Here is a 16924-nt window from a genome sequence, read left to right on the forward strand (position 1 = left end):
GTAGCACTAAGCAGAGCGTGATGTATGAAATGCTTATGTAACACTTGTTACAGTGCTACAACACGTTACACTGAAAATGACTAAGGTAGTCCATAGGCCAGCCATACATGCTATAGAATGCATTACATTCTGTTATTTTCTATGTGTACCTCTGACATTGCGGTGTGCTATCGAGCCCTCGTATGCAAAGTGGGCTACTGTGGAGAGGACAGCAACAACAGCACTCAGTCGTTTTCATCTCTATGCAGGGGGAAATCAGTCACCATATCTGCACTGTCAATCTCTGGTGTGGAGCGCTCATTAGAGACATGCAAGTCTGATCCCCTCTCTCTCTCCTCACACACCTGGGCTAAGCTAGGCTATTCATAGGGTAAAACACTGACTCAGCAAGTCATCTCTCTGTTGCCTTTTCTTTTTTGGATGTGTCCATCATTTATTCTGCTTCACCCTCCCATTTGGGAGCAATATTCCAATTGGGAGGTGTATATGTGTGTGTGGTGGGGGGTTCTTGAAACAAGAATCACCATGGCAACAGCTTTCGGGGGAGAGAGGATGAGGCGAGAGGTAGTTAGCTAGCGCTGGCACTCTCGGCATGTAAAACAGGCGCACATCAGCAGAGGCTCAGCTCATGTCAAACAGAGGCTTAGGTTACTTTATGGGGAGACAGAGAGAGAGAAGGGGGGAAAGAGAGGGAGAGACGCAAATAAGCTGTTGCTTAATGTTCCCATGCCGCAAATGTTACTTTTTCTGAGGATTGCAGGAAGTTTACTTCAGGAGTTGTATTGTTGGGGTTGACTTAGCGATAGCTTCTGGAATATGAATGCAATTCATTCTGAGTAGCATTCAGAAAAGCACAGGGCCCTCATCTACACATTGGACAATGGTGAGCAGGTATTTCCTGGCCTTGAGGTAATTTAAGCATGAAGAACAAGGTAAGACAACAACCAAAATCATGTACTCCAAAATGTCATGCATGAAATGGACACACAGAACCACCAGCCAAAAAACAAGTGGTCCTTGAAATTCAATTGCATTACTTCGACAATGAGGTGAAACATTATTGCCCTGCCACCACCCCTCCTTCTGCCTTAATCTGTGTAGTGATCTGAACACCGGCGCTGGCTGGCTTCTTGTAGATATATATATTTGCAATCCAGCTACTTAAGGCACATCATTAACCAACTGGCCTGGACACGCTAGCCTCATGTTTGCCGAAGCCGGAGTGAAATGTGTTGGCTTTGCCACGCCGAACAAGGGATGATGAAATGACAGAATGAAGTGAAGTGTGTTCAATCATCCTCTTTGGAAATGAACAGAGAGAACGAGGGACCACGCCTGAATGCATCCGCAGAGGGAGCGAGGGAGAGAAAGAGAGAGAGAAACACAAGGGGCAGCAGACCAAATGAATGGGATTCTTAGAATAAAAATTCACCAAACCTCTCCATTCTAACAGAGGAAGAGAGCAGATGCACTCTTCGAATAGAGAAAAAATGCCAACGTAATTTATCGTAAAATAAAATGGTAACACTTTACTTGACACCTAGCGTCATAACATGTTACGATACGGTCATAACCTAACTAAGAAGTTTCCTTTCGATTGACCGTTCGTTTCTTAAATCCTTTGTTGTTGTTGTAATTCATTCTTTAAAGTTGTTGGACTAAGAAAACACTGTCAAGAAGCATTATGACCATCAGAATCATATAAACCAGATAGTCCTATCACGTACATGCCCTTATGTCAGTCATCAGTCAAAAAGAGAGTGTCTTGTCCTGCCCCTGAAATCTGCTCCTGCATTCATCCCAGTCATCAGCAACAGAGAATTGGTGTAGGTGCATGTCTGACATCAATGCGTGCGCAATTACAATATGGTCAATTTCAGAAAATGTTACATTTTAAAAATACTGTTGAGAAGTAGGCTATGGTGTAATGGATTGTTTTGCCTTGTGTAGTAGGTTTTGTGGGATTTGACACTCTTATGTAGGTGTCATAACCAGCCATAAAATAACGCAACATATAAATGAAATGGGGCCGGAGGAGATGACTGCCGTTTTACATGCTCCTAACCAATTGTGCTATTGTGTGTGTTTTTTCGCATTATTTGTAACTTATTTTGTACATAATGTTTCTCCCACCATCTCTTATGACCGAAAAGAGCTTCTGGATATCAGGACAGTGATTACTTACCTCGTACTAGACAAAGATTTTTTACTTCAGACACCCAACAAGGCCCAAATCCCCGTCATTCGCAGGAGAAAGAGACAGAAATATCGGGGATGTAGGTCGGGGTGCCATAAGGATCAGACGGCGAGTGGGTAATCTGCCTCTACCATCAGTCCTATTAGCCAACGTACAATCATTGGATAACAAACTAGACGAGCTACGATCACAAATATCCTACCAACGGGACATTAAAAACTGTAATATCTTATGTTTCACAGAGTCGTGGCTGAATGACGACATGCATAACATAGAGCTGGCGGGGTTTATGCTACATCGGCAGGATAGAACAGCAGCCTCCGGTAAGACAAGAGGTGGCGGTCTGTGTATATTTGTAAACAACAGCTGGTGCACAAAATCTAATATTAAGGAAGTCTCGAGGTTTTGCTCGCCTGAGGTAGAGTATCTCATGATAAGCTGTAGACCACACTATTTACAAGAGAGTTTTCATCTATATTTTTCGTAGCTGTCTATTTACCAACACAAACCAATGCTGGCACTAAGACTGCACTCAATGAGCTGTATAAGGCCATAAGCAAACAGGAAAACGCTCATCCAAATCCTTTAATGTAGGGAAACTTACATCAGTTTTATCTAATTTCTACCAGCATGTTAAATGTGCAACCAAAGGAAAAAAAAAACTCTAGACACCATTTACTCCACACACAGAGACGGGTACAAAGCTCTCTCCTCGCCCTCCGTTTGGCAAATCTGACCATAATTATATCCTCCTGATTCCTGCTTACAAGCAAAAACTAAAGCAGGAAGCACCAGTGACTCAGTCAATAAAAAAGTGGTCAGATGACGCAGATGCTAAGCTACAGGACTGTTTTGCTAGCACAGACTGGAATATGTTCCGGGATTCTTCTGATGGCATTGAGGAGTACACCACATCAGTCACAGGCTTCATCAATAAGTGCATCGATGACGTTGTCCCCACAGTGACTGTACGTACATACCACAACCAGAAGCCATGGATTAGAGGCAACATCCGCACTGAGCTAAAGAGTAGAGCTGCCGCTTTCAAGGAGAAGGACTTTATCCCGGACGCTTATAAGAAATCCCGCTATGCCCTCCGACGAACCTTCAAACAGGCAAAGCGTCAATACAGGACTAAGATTGAATCGTACTACACTGGCTCCGACGCTCGTCGGATGTGGCAGGGCTTGCAAACTATTACAGACTACAAAGGGAAGCACAGCCGAAGAGCTGCCCAGTGACACAAGCCTACCAGACGAGCTAAATTACTTCTGTGCTCGTTTCGAGGCAAGCAACACTGAAGCATGCATGAGAGCATCAGCTGTTCCGGATGACTGTGTGATCACACTCTCTGTAGACGATGTGAGTAAGACCTTTAAACAGGTCAACATTCACAAGGCCGCAGGGCCAGATGGATTACCAGGACGTGTACTCCGAGCATGCGCTGACCAACTGGCAAGTATATTCACTGACATTTTCTACCTGTCCCTGACTGAGTCTGTAATACCAACATGTTTCAAGCAGACCACCATAGTCCCTGTGCCCAAGAACATTAAGGGAACCTGCCTAAATGACTACAGACCCGTAGCACTCACGTCTGTAGCCATAAAATGCTTTGAAAGGCTGGTCATGGCTCACATCAACATCATTATCCCAGAAACCCTAGACCCATTCCAATTTGCATACCGCCCCAACAGATCCACAGATGATGCAATCTCTATTGCACTCCACACTGCCCTTTCCCACCTGGACAAAAGGAACACCTACGTGAGAATGCTATTCATTGACTACAGCTCAGCGTTCAACACCATATTGTCCTCAAAGCTCATCACTAAGCTAAGGACCCTGGGACTAAACACCTCCCTCTGCAACTGGATCCTGGACTTCCTGACGGGCCGCCCCCAGGTGGTAAGGGTAGGTAACAACACATCTGCCACGCTGATCCTCAACACGGGGTTCCCTCAGGGGTGCGTGCTCAGTCCCCTCCTGTACTCCCTGTTCACCCATGACTGCATGGCCAGGCACGACTCCAACACCATCATTAAGTTTGCCGACGACACAACAGTGGTAGGCCTGATCACCAACAACGATGAGACAGCCTATAGGGAGGAGGTCAGAGACCTGGCAGTGTGGTGCCAGGATAACAACCTCTCCCTCAACGTGATCAAGACAAAGGAGATGATTGTGGACTACAGGAAAAGGAGGACCGAGCACGCCCCCATTCTCATCGACAGGGCTGTAGTGGAGTAGGTTGAGAGCTTCAAGTTCCTTGGTGTCCACATCACCAACAAACTATCATGGTCCAAACACACCAAGACAGTCGTGAAGAGGGCACGACAAAGCCTATTCCCCCTCAGGAGACTGAAAAGATTTGGTATGGGTCCTCAGATCCTCAAAAATGTTATACAGCTGCACCATCAAGAGCATCCTGACTGGTTGCATCACTGCCTGGTATGGCAACTGCTTGGCCTCCGACCGCAAGGAACTACAGAGGGTAGTGCATACGGCCCAGTACATCACTGGGGCCAAGCTTCCTGCCATCCAGGACCTCTATACCAGGTGGTGTCAGAGGAAGGCCCTACAAATTGTCAAAGACTCCAGCCACCGTAGTTATACTGTTCTCTCTGCTACCGCACGGCAAGCGGTACCGGAGCGCCAAGTCTAGGTCCAAAAGGCTTCTTAACAGCTTCTACCCCCAAGCCATAAGACTCCTGAACAGCTAATCAAATGGCTACCCGGACTAAATTCCACAAATTAACTTTTAAGAAGGCACACCTGTTAATTGAAATGCATTCCAGGTGACTACTTCATGAAGCTGGTTGAGAGAGTGCCAAGAGTGTGCAAAGCCATCATCAAGGCAAAGGGTGGCTATTTGAATCTCAAATATAAAATATATTTTGAATTGTTTAACACTTTTTTGTTTACTACATGATTCCATATGTGTTATTTCATAATTTTGATGTCTTCACTATTATTCTACAATGTAGAAAATAGTCAAAATAAAGAAAAACCCTTGAATGAGTAGGTGTTCTAAAACATTTGACCGGTAGTGTATGTCAGGTCTAAATATTTGTCATGACAGTGTTATGACCATTTTATGACAGGTTATGACATGTTATGTCAGCTGTTATGGCATGTTATGACATGGCTATGACCGTATCATAACGTGTTATGACACTAGGTGTCAAATAAAGTGTTCCCAATAAAGGTACAAGTTGACACGCTATTGATAAATTATAGATTTTAAAAAGTCCGGGCGGGCCCCCGGCGCAGTGTGACATTAAATACACGGCGGGTCAGGTAAAGGAAATGCCATTAATACCCCTGGTACCAGTGTGTGGCGATAGAAGCGTTGTCTGACAGCGAGGCTGACGTGCTGATAAGGGTTGACCAGAAGAGCAATGCTTCTTCTGGCCCTGCACTGCAATTCATATTCCTGAGGCAACCTCACCTCAGCTCCACACCGCAAAGGAGTAACACGGCAGGTAGCTTAGTGGTTAAGAGCGTTGTGCCAGTAACCGAAAGGTCGCTGGTTCTAATCCCAGAGCCGACTAGGTGAAAAATCTGTTGATGTGCCCTTGAGCAAGGCACTTAACCCTAATTGCTCCTGTAAGTCGCTCTGGATAAGAGCGTCTGCTAAATGACTAAAATGTAAATGTAACACGGCCTTGTAGTATCTCTCTCCAAAGTAACTGAATAGAGTGTCAGCTAGAGTGAAGAACCTCTGACAAAGGGGATGATGCAACAATGTAGCATAAATACACAAATGGGACTGCTTTTCTTTGTACAGGTTAATCTTCACTGACTTCCTGGTTCACTGTAGTATCTTTCTTATTTTTGTAACAGCTTATTGCTTTAGGCTACACCGAGGGTAAAATAGACTGTTATTAGAGAGGAGAAACATCTCCAAAACAGTGAAAGGGCACCAAAACAACAAGAAGAACACATTTTGTAATGATAGAACACAAATGTGTAATACTTCTGCGACAGACTAATATTTCACAGTGACCTGTGTGAAACGTGTTTTATTGGGGTCTTTGTATTCCATGCCCCTTGAATGACTAAAATAATTTTTTAGACCACTGAAATAATTTTCTGAACAGGTTTCTGTACAGAGTTGCAGAAACACAGGTTAATCAATATTTTCTATCTCGCCGATAAAGAAAAGCCGTAATGCTATTCTCAGAACCAAGCTAGTTTAACCTTAAGAGAGAGATGCACGCGTCTTACCGGTCACAAACATTGATTTAGCAGTTGGAGTGAAATAAATCTGCTTGACATTTTGCATTAAACACATTTCACACCAGAGTTGGCATTATGTTAAGGGTGAGAAGGAGTTAGATAAATTGTGTGTATACAATATCATACCCCCCCCCCCCCTCCCCATCTCCTTTCCCCGAATAGCTTTACATGTATACATATGTGAAATCATATCTGCATCAATCCACTGTACAAATCCGTTCATTGGGTTTCACCCAATGGTCTTTCCTTCAAACACGTCCTTTTTGAATAGGGGAAATTGCACTAGCTTATTTTGGGGCTTACAGTAATTCTAAGTGATACATCATAGTCAAGGTAGACATTACTACACAAGGTTAACATTGCCCTTGTGACATGGTATTTAGAACGGCAGTGAACTGCAAGAAAGCTCAATTATAGCCTGGCTACATGTACCGTGTAGCATGCTATGTAGTCAAGCCTCGGTGCCTTTCCCCCTCAGAAAACACCACTTACACACTGTACACCCAGGCTGGTGCTGCTACTCATAGAACGTGTCAGCACAAAGTATTATTATTATCATGTCTAAAAATCCAAGTAGAAGAACACTCCATGTCTCAAAAGCCAACTATTCTTAATGTAACCTATCCTCTATCTTGAATTCAACAGACATAAAACAAACCACATGTGAAAGCATTTGCTGTGTTACGTTAGTTGGTTATCATGGGGTCGTTCCATTTGATTTCAATAATTTTTTGACCAAACCCCTTTTGATTTGAACAAAACTTTCCATACACATTTGCCCATGATAGAAGTGGTCAGAAAGTGGACCTGAATGCCAAAATATTCAGGAGATAGAAGTGCTTGAAGTTTCCCCATTTTGCATACTCCACCCTACCATGAGACATCCACGTCTTAATCACTGGAAAAGATTAACGGTTGAGTTTGATATAAATGTTTGTAACATTTTCACTCTCACATATGCTTAAACCCTAATTTACATAACCTGAGGTGTATGTGTTGTGCTAGCCAATGGTTGAGACACAGCATACTCTTGAATACAGGGCTGCAGGTAGCTTAGTGGGTAAGAGCGTTGTGCCAGTAACCGAAAGGTCGCTGGTTCTAATCCCCGAGCCGACTAGGTGAAAAATCTGTCGATGTGCCCTTGAGCAAGGCACTTAACCCTAACTGCTCCTGTAAGTCGCTCTGGATAAGAGCGTCTGCTAAATGACTGAAATGTAAATACAGGATGGGTGTCATTTTAATCATAGAAATACAATTCATAGAATGGACCTATCCCTTCAGACCGCTGAAATTTAGCTGGCACACCATTGCAATTTTAATTGAATTGAAATTTTAACTTCACCAATTACAACCACAAAGATGCCCACCGGTCCAACCCCTGTTGAGTGTCTAAAAATTATTAAATATATAAATAGTTTGTCAACCCTTTTTGTAAGCTTTTAAATGATATCAAACTCAACAGTTTATCTTTTCCAGTGATGAAGACATGGCTGTCTCATGGCATGGTGGGGTATGCAAAACGGTTCAACTTTGGGCACCTCTATCTTGGAATTCAGGTCCAGAAAGTCACTTGCTGACAATTTTTACCATGGCAAAAGGGATGCGGTCAAAAAGTGATCGAAATCAAATGGAACAACCCCATAGTATTAGCATTGACGGTCCGTTAATATTGGTTAGTTTGTCAGAACTCTGCAGAAGCAGCTTGTGTGCTGAGTTGAGGGTTCTGAGCCAATGGGGATTAGCTGATAGAATGTGATGAAGGCCAAGGGTTTAATTAACATATTAGCCTACGTAGATATTAGCCTACATAATCACAGGAGAGATGTATCAACCCAGGTGCCTAAAAATACATGAACTTGAGGTTGTACATCCCTATGTATAATTCATATGCGCTCTGAGGGTTATAAGGGTATATCAAATAGTTTTCTTCCAAAAAGCACCAGTCAGTGTTAAGTGTTTTTTCAGCTGCATACAAAATTGTCTTGCCTTCTGAGCTCTGCGAATAGTCTGCTGTTTGTGCCTTATGTGGATAGAAACCAAGTGGTAATTCTCTGGCAAACTGAACTACGCTGTCTGAGTACCCGAGTGGTAGCTAAAGGTTTGTGATCTATCACCTTAAGAAACCAGCCATTTAGACATAATTTAAATTCATGAAAAAATTATTTGAAGCAGGTTATTATTTATTACTTTTGGGTGCAAAATGAGAACACTGGAGGCAAATGTCAACAAGGAACTATGCACCCTCATGCGTTGTCATGGAGAGCTGGTGTTCAATTACGTGTGGGCATTTTGATTAAAGAAACCCAAATGGCGTGTTTTTGGAGTTAAGGTGAACCAGCGAGGGTTTCTAACACTGACGGGTAGAAAGACAGACAGAAGGACAGGAAGACAGAGACAGAAAAAATGATGGATAGTCATACAATAGCCTGGTCCCATTCTGTATGTGCTGTAGCCAACTCTTCTCTCGTTGTCATGGCATATATGTTTGGCAAAACAAGCTACGAACACAGAGAGGAGTTAGCTAAAAGCACAAACTGGCAAAACGGACCAGCAGGCTAGTCATACAAATGCCCAACCCCAAATTGACCCCTAACTCCTCTTTTATAGGGGAATTGGGCCTACATAATATGTATCAGCAACGCTCTCAAAATTCCACCTAGCCTATTAAAGGGCAAGATGGAGCTAATACCATATTGTGTGTAGGGGCTAGGTGATGTTTGGGATTGAGCAATAGATGTACAAACAGACAGAAAGACGCACATATAGACAAACAAGCAGAGACAGACGGACACAGTAACAAATTAAACCATAGCAAGTCATTGTTTCATGTAGTGGCAGACAGTACAGTAGAGTAATCAAAGGAGAGCGAGACATTAAAACAGCGCTGGTAATCAGGTGCCATGCTGCGGTGGGGCATGCTGTGGTGGGCAGAAGAAAAAGAGAAGGAGGGAAGAGATACCAACCGTGAGCTGCGGGTTCAGCGCTGGGCGTAGTGTCTGAGCACACGAGGGCGAAGGAGAGGAGCGGAGCGGAGGAGCAGTGGTGGTGATGGAGGGAGGAAGGGAACAGGTGGCACGTGGCATGCAAAAAAAAGAGAAATGGGGGCGGGAGGGAGAAAACAAATGGAACCCATAAGCAAGCATTCAGAGACCAGTACATGACAAAGACTAAGACACAAGGCTTGAGGGAAATCAAAGAGAACCAAGGTAGCGCTAAGATAAAGCACAACACAAACACATCGGACGTCAAACTGTGTGGGAGTGCCAAAGCGTTCGCGTGGTACACAGACAGCTCATCAATAAAATACAACTGCACACACACACTCCTGCATTATGATGGAGGCCAATGTGGACATATGTGATTGTGGGGAGCTGGGGAAAACATTTCACAGCTCATTTTCAAAGGGCATATTTCGGTATGGCTGTGCATATTTCGATCAATATGACATGACTTGGGGAATCTCAATAAATTACAACAGCTGAAACAACCTTTGTCAAATGCAATCATACTAACCTTGATGTGACAAACTGCAACGTTACAGGGCATGCATATTACCCATAGGACCATTGAGTTATGACATATAATTTTTTTGGTTATTTTGGAGAGAAAATATCCATTGTTTCGCAGTCTAAAGCACTGCATATGAAAACCTTTATCCGTTTTTATATTTCAGTGAGAAATATTATATTTTCATGATCAAATGACAGCAAGAGTTTTCCAATGAAAGACGTGGTTTGCAGAGGACATTAGGTGATAAAACAAGCACTGTTCTATCTCTGCAGCCAATACGTCGGAATTTGCAGTTTATTTAATTTATACTTTCTCCCTTCAACTATAAATATACATGATGGATCAATATAAACAAGCCCATTAGTTTTGCCGTTGCCTGTACACATGTAAATTCACAATGTACTATCGCAAATCAGTCTAATGCATGGAAGATCTTTGTCATCGTCCCCATGCAGCACCATTGTGGGGACACAAGCAAAGGTTGTTTTCCCTTTACCAGGCTTTTCCTTCATCAGACCTCGAGATGCAGGAAACTGTAAAGCTTGTTATGCAATGTCAATCGCTGCAAGAGAGTGGTGTAACTCCATATTCTGATCCCTCTCCAGGGAGATTAAACCAAAATCGAGTTGTAATCCGATTGTGGTCTTTTGATGATTTTGGGTACAGTTTTACCAGGTTCCTCTGTGTTTATCCAAAATCTTAGGAAACGAAGGAGATACATGTTGACTGCGCTCCACCGTGTCGGAGTAGGGGGAGATGGGAGCAGGGGGACTGACTGTGGCCGAGTCCCAAATGGAACTATACATAGTGCCTTCAGAAAGTATTCACACCCCTTGACTTTTCCCCAATTTTTTGTTGTGTTACAAATTGGGATTAAACTGGATTTAATAGTCTTTTTTTATCTACACAATATTCTGTCAAAGTGGAAGATTTGTATTTATTAATGAAAAATAAATGAAAAATAAAACACGAATATCTACTACATGGCCAAAAGTATGTGGACACCCCATTCAAATTAGTGGATCTGGCTATTTCAGCCACACCCGTTGCTGCCAGGTGTATACAATTGAGCACACAGCCATGCAATCTCCATAGACAAACACTGGCAGTAGAATGGCCCATACTGAAGAGCTCAGTGACTTTCAATGTGGCACCCAATACAGGATGCCACCTTTCCAACAAGTCAGTTCGTCAAATTTCTGCCCTGCTAGAGCTGCCCCCGGTCAACTGTAAGTGCTCTTATTGTGAAGTGGAAATATCTAGGAGCAACAACTGCTCAGCCGCTAAGTGGTAGGCCACACAAGCTCACAGAACGCTCTGTCCTCGGTTGCAACACTCACTACCTAGTTCCAAACTGCCTCTGGAAACAACGTCAGCACAAGAACTGTTCGTCTGGAGCTTCATGAAATGGGTTTCCATGATCGAGCAGCCGCACACAAACCTAAGATCACCATGCGCAATACCAAGCATCGGCTGGAGTGGTGTAAAGCTCGCCTTCATTGGACTCTGGAGTGTCGTTTCAAGCTTCACCATCTGGCAGTCCGACGGATGAATCTGGGTTTGGCGAATGCCAGGAGAACGCTCCCTGTCCGAATGCATAGTGCCAACTGTAAAGTTTGGTGGAGGAGGAATAATGGTCTGGGGCTGTTTTTCATGGTTCAGGCCCCTTAGTTCCAGTGAAGGGAAATATTTACGCTACAGCATACAATTACATTCTAGACGATTCTGTGATTCCAACTTTGTGGCAACAGTTTGGGGAAGGCCCTTTCCTGTTTCAGCATGACAATGCCCCTGTGCACAAAGCAAGGTCCATACAGAAATGGTTTGTCGAGATAGGTGTGGAAGAACTTGACTGGCCTGCACAGAGCCCTGACCTCAACCCCATCGAACACCTTTGGGATGAATTGGAACATCAACTGCAAGCCAGGCTCAACGCCCAACATCAGTGCCTGACCACACTAATGCTCTTGTGGCTGAATGGAAGCAAGTCCCCGCAGCAATGTTCCAACATCTAGTGGAAAGCCTTCCCAGAAGAGTGGAGGCTGTTATAGCAGCAAAGGGGGGAACAACTCCATATTAATGCCCATGATTTTGGAATAAGATGTTCAATGAGCAGGTGTCCACATACTTTTAGCCATGTAGTGTATCTTGGTTAGATAAGTATTCAACCCCCTGAGTCAATACATGTTAAAATCACCTTTGGCAGCGATTACAGCTGTGAGTCTTTTTGGGTAAGAGCTTTGCACACCTGGATTGTACAATATTTTCCCTTTAAAAAAAAAATAAGAATAATATTAAGCTCTGTCAAGTTGGTTGTTGATAATGGCTTGACAGCCATTTCCAAGTCTTGCCACAGATTTTCAAGCCAATTTAAGTCAAAACTGTAATTAGGCCACTCAGGAACATTCAATGTCGTCTTGGTAAGCAACTCCAGTGTATATTTGGCCTTGATTTTTAGAATTTGTTTCCCAGTGTCTGTTGGAAAGCAGACTGAAACAGGTTTTCCTCTAGGATTTTGCCTGTGCTTAGCTCTATTCCGTTTATTTTTATCAACAAAAAAAACTCCCTAGTCCTTGCCGATGACGAGCATATCCATAACGTGAATCAGCCACCACCATGCTTGAAAATATGAAGAGTGGTACACAGTGATGTGTTGTGTTGGATTTGCCCTAAACATAATGCTTTGTATTCAGGACAAAAAGTTCATTTATTTGCCAATTTTTTTGCAGTATTACTTTAGTGCCTTCTTGCAAACAGGATGCATGTTTTGGGATATTTTTATTCTGTACAGACTAACTTCTTTTCACTCTGTCATTTAGGTTAGTATTGTGGAGTAACTACAATGTTGTTGATCCAGCCTCAATTTTCTACTATCACAACCATTCAACTCTGTAACTGTTTTAAAATCGTGAAATCCCTGAGCGGTTTCCTTCCTCTCCGGCAACTGAGTTAGGATGGACGCCTGTATCTTTGTAGTGGGTAATTCATTAACAACTTCACCATGCTCAAAGGGATATTCAGTGTCTGCTTTTTTACATTTTTACCCATCTACAAATAGGTGCCCTTCTTTGCGAGGCATTGGAAAACCTCCCTGGTCTTTGTGGTTGACTGTGCTTGAAATTCACTACTCAACTGAGGTAGTTTACAGATAATTGCATGAGTGGGGTACAGAGATCGGGTAATGCAAAAAAAATATTATGTTAACCACTATTATTGTACACAGAGTCCATGCAATGTATTATGTGACTTGTTAACCAAATGTTTACTCCTGAACTTATTTAGGCTTGCCATAATGAAGGGGTTGAATACTTATTGAGTAAAGACATTTCAGCTTTTAATTTCTTATTTGTAAAAACTTCTCACAAAAAAATCCACTTTGACATAGTGGGCTATTGTGTGTAGATCAGTGGCACAAAATCTCAATTTAATCAATTGTACATTTCTGAAGGCACTGTAGTAGTGCATTATATAGCAAAAAGGGGGCCATTTGGGACACAGCCTGTGCCTTCCTGAGATGAAACATGGAGGACTCGGCTGCTTTTAGAAATGCAGGGAGATATCATCTTGCTAATCAAAGCAGCCTGCCAGGTAACATGGTTTCTCACTGTTTATCCAAGCAGGCCTGTACCCATCCAATGCTAGATTTGTTGTTGAGAAACCTGTCAACGAACACAGATACTAGCTAGCGCATCGTAAATCATGTGAACACCTTGCATAATGCAAGGTCAATGTGTCAACATCGGCAACATAACAACAACATACGTATCAAACATATCTAATTCTGACAGGTTTGACACCATCTCAGTCACGGTTAAGTTGGGGCTGGATGCATTTCCAGAGGTATATGTAAACAGACTTCCCATGTTGACTCTGTTTCCCTTTCTTATCTACTGTAGACATGAGAGAGTGAGTGGAGGGAGGTGTTCTCGCTTTCCATACCACTCTTCTCACTACCTCTCATGTTGCATCATTGCTCTGTGCCAAGGAGAGCAGGCTTCTCTACACTTCTACATATCAAACCGCCAGGGACACGAGAGTTAACGCTTCGCCTCCCTCAAATGTATTACCAAAGGACCACAGAACGGGGAGAGATCTCAGATGGCAAGCCCAGATCAAGTCCCTACCAGAGACTTTTCCTATGGTCCTCCAGAAGAAACACATTGTAGCCTGTGTTAAGTAATGCCACAGGCCTCCAGATAGGATGACAGCTCTTTAGCATAATCACTTGAGGAGCTTCTCAGTGAAGCCACTGGCCGTGTCCGAATACCCGTTCTAAATTGTAGGCATTTTGGGTATGCAAAAAATTATATTTTTTGAAATCTAGAAAAATTAGTATGCTTTACATTTCGGCTTTTCATCTAATAGAATTCGCTGCACACTATTGAGGATAAGAATCGTCTTTTGAGACACACGTGTGTTTGACTACAGCTGATAATCAGCTGAGGGGACGAGCTGCACCAAAATGAACGAATTACGGGAATCAACGTAATTGCGTGTTAGATTACGCATTCTCAGTAGGATGATATTTGTTGTTTAATGCATTCGTTTTTACTAAATAGTATGTTATAAATAGTATGTAGTACGATTAGTAGACAGTATGCAGTTTAAGTAAGTAGTAGGCAAGCCAGATTTTGGCCACGGCCACTGTTTCACCACCTCGGCTAGTCTTTAAAATGAATTCTGAACTTGTAAAAAGGGGCTGCCCGCTTTATACTACGCTTTGCAGCTGCTACTCCTACACGGACAGCTCCTAGCGCTTCCTTTATCGGGCTGATTGTAGGCCAGATCACCTCTGGTGAAAGTAGAAGGAGTTATCAAAGAGGAGCAGACTGCGTGTCCTCAGGAAGGAGGGAGGAGAAAGACGGAGCGGTTCAAGGACAGTGTCCTGAAACAAGTAGGCATGAAGAGAAGAGAATCAAACGTCTGCACTTTCAAATCGTTCTACATTTTCAAATGTAATACGACATCACAGCCTCTGTTTGAGGTCTAGTAAAATCTTTTCAGGAGAGACAGGCTCTAAGCAGTCCTCCTATAACAGCTGGAGGGGCTGCTCAAAGGGCTCCGCTAGGGATGTGTCCTGGTTAGTTAGTGCTACACTAGCCCGCTATACGGCAGTAATATATCGCTGCTCATTCAAATCAAGCAATACAATAAAGCATCTGTCTCTGCAACCCTCAATCATTGGTGGCCCCTGGATGTCTGCTAACCCCATTACTTGGCTGTGGCTGCTGCACCGGCCGGTCAATATGTCTACTGATGAGCTATCGCCAGCCCACGGTTTGGCCCTCCTCCCCCTTCTCCCTTTCTCTCTCTCGCCTTGTGTCGCAGGTCACCTGAGGCACTAGCGTCCTTGCTGACATCAGCAGCTAACACCAGCAGACGTGACAATGGGCTACTGATAATACCACTGCAAAGCCTGTTCTGGTTGACAGTACATAGGAGAGAATCCCCACTGGAACTAGTGTCTGTACTGTATAAGTAAAATGCCCACAGTTATATCATGCTTTTTAGTCCAGGAGGCTTTAGGCTTGATATGGGTTTTGATAAGAGTCTAAATCAGTGGTGTAGTGGAGGGTAAACGCACATACATATCTGCTATTTGAATTTGACCAGTTTCTTACAGCAGGAAAATAATCCTGCAACAACAGGAAACGTGAATTATTATGTGGATTACAATTAATGGACATTTTTGTAGGGGTTGATACATTTTTCATTAGGGCAAATCAAGTCAGAAATTTAAGAGAGTACATTAGGCAAAAAATAAAATAGCAAAGTGTTTACCCACCTTTTGCGAAAACAATTATTGAAAACATTACATTACAGCGTTTACCCACCTATTTTTTAACACTACATCACTGGTCAAAATACTATCTCTTAGTGGAGTACATTATCTGAGGAAAGATACTATGATATGACCCTCTGGATATACACTACATTACCAACAGTATGTGAACACCTGCTTGTCGAACATCTCATTCCAAAATCATGGGCATTAATATGGAGTTGGACCCCCTTTGCTGCTATAACAGCCTCCACTCTTCTGGGAAGGCTTTCCACTAGATGTTGGAACATTGCTGCAGGGAATTGCTTCCATACAGCCACAAGAGCATTAGTGAGGTCGGGCACTGATGTTGGGCGATTAGGCCTGGCTCCCAGTCGGCGATCCAATTCATCCCAAAGGTGTTCGATGGGGTTGAGGTCAGGGCTCTGTGCAGGCCAGTCAAGTTCTTCCACACCGATCTCGACAAACCATTTCTGTATGGATCTCGCTTGTGCACGGGGGCATTGTCATGCTGAAACAGGACAAACAACAAACAACAAACAAACTGTTGCCACAAAGTTGGAAGCACAGAATCGTCTAGAATGTCATTATATGCTGTAGCGTTAAGATTTCCCTTCACTGGAACTAAGGGGCCTAGCCCGAACCATGAAAAACAGCCCCAGACATTATTCCTGCTCCACCAAACTTTACAGTTGGCACTATGTATTCGGGCAGGAAGCATTCTCCTGGCATCCGCCAAACCCAGATTCGTCCGTCGAACTGCCAGACGGTGAAGCGTGATTCATCACTCCAGAGAACGCGTTTCCACTGCTCCATAGTCCAATGGCGGCGAGCTTTACGCCACTCCAGCCGAAGCTTGGTATTGCGCATGATGATTTTAGGCTTGTGTGCGGCTGCTCAGCCATGGAAACTCATTTCATGAAGCTCCCGACGAACGGTTCTTGTGCTGACGTTTCTTCCAGATGCAGTTTGGAACTCAGTAGTGAGTGTTGCAACCGAGGACAGACGATTTTTACCGGCTACACGCTTCAGCACTCGGCGGTCCCGTTCTGTGAGATTGCTGAGCCGTTTTTGCTCCTAGAAGTTTTCATTTCACAATAACAGCACTTACAGTTGACCGGGGCAGCTCTAGCAGGGCAGACATTTTATGAACTGACTTGTTGGAAAGGTGGCATCCTATGACGGTGCCACGT

General features: G+C 43.5%; 1 protein-coding gene across 1 annotated transcript in view; it reads right to left on the minus strand.

Annotated features, from left to right (window-relative positions):
- Positions 1-16924, minus strand: part of LOC311142057 (cell adhesion molecule 1-like) — a gene marked incomplete at both ends in the record, with an annotated part of 471507 nt that overhangs the window by 23452 nt on the left and 431131 nt on the right. Inside the window, one exon of the mRNA XM_084177610.1 lies at positions 9403-9435. Coding sequence (XP_084033736.1) covers positions 9403-9435 — 33 coding nt within the window. The remainder of the gene's footprint in view (positions 1-9402; positions 9436-16924) is intronic.

The sequence above is a fragment of the Coregonus lavaretus genome (assembly GCF_964263955.1).
Source record: "Coregonus lavaretus genome assembly, chromosome: 15".
Lineage (NCBI taxonomy): Eukaryota > Metazoa > Chordata > Actinopteri > Salmoniformes > Salmonidae > Coregonus > Coregonus lavaretus.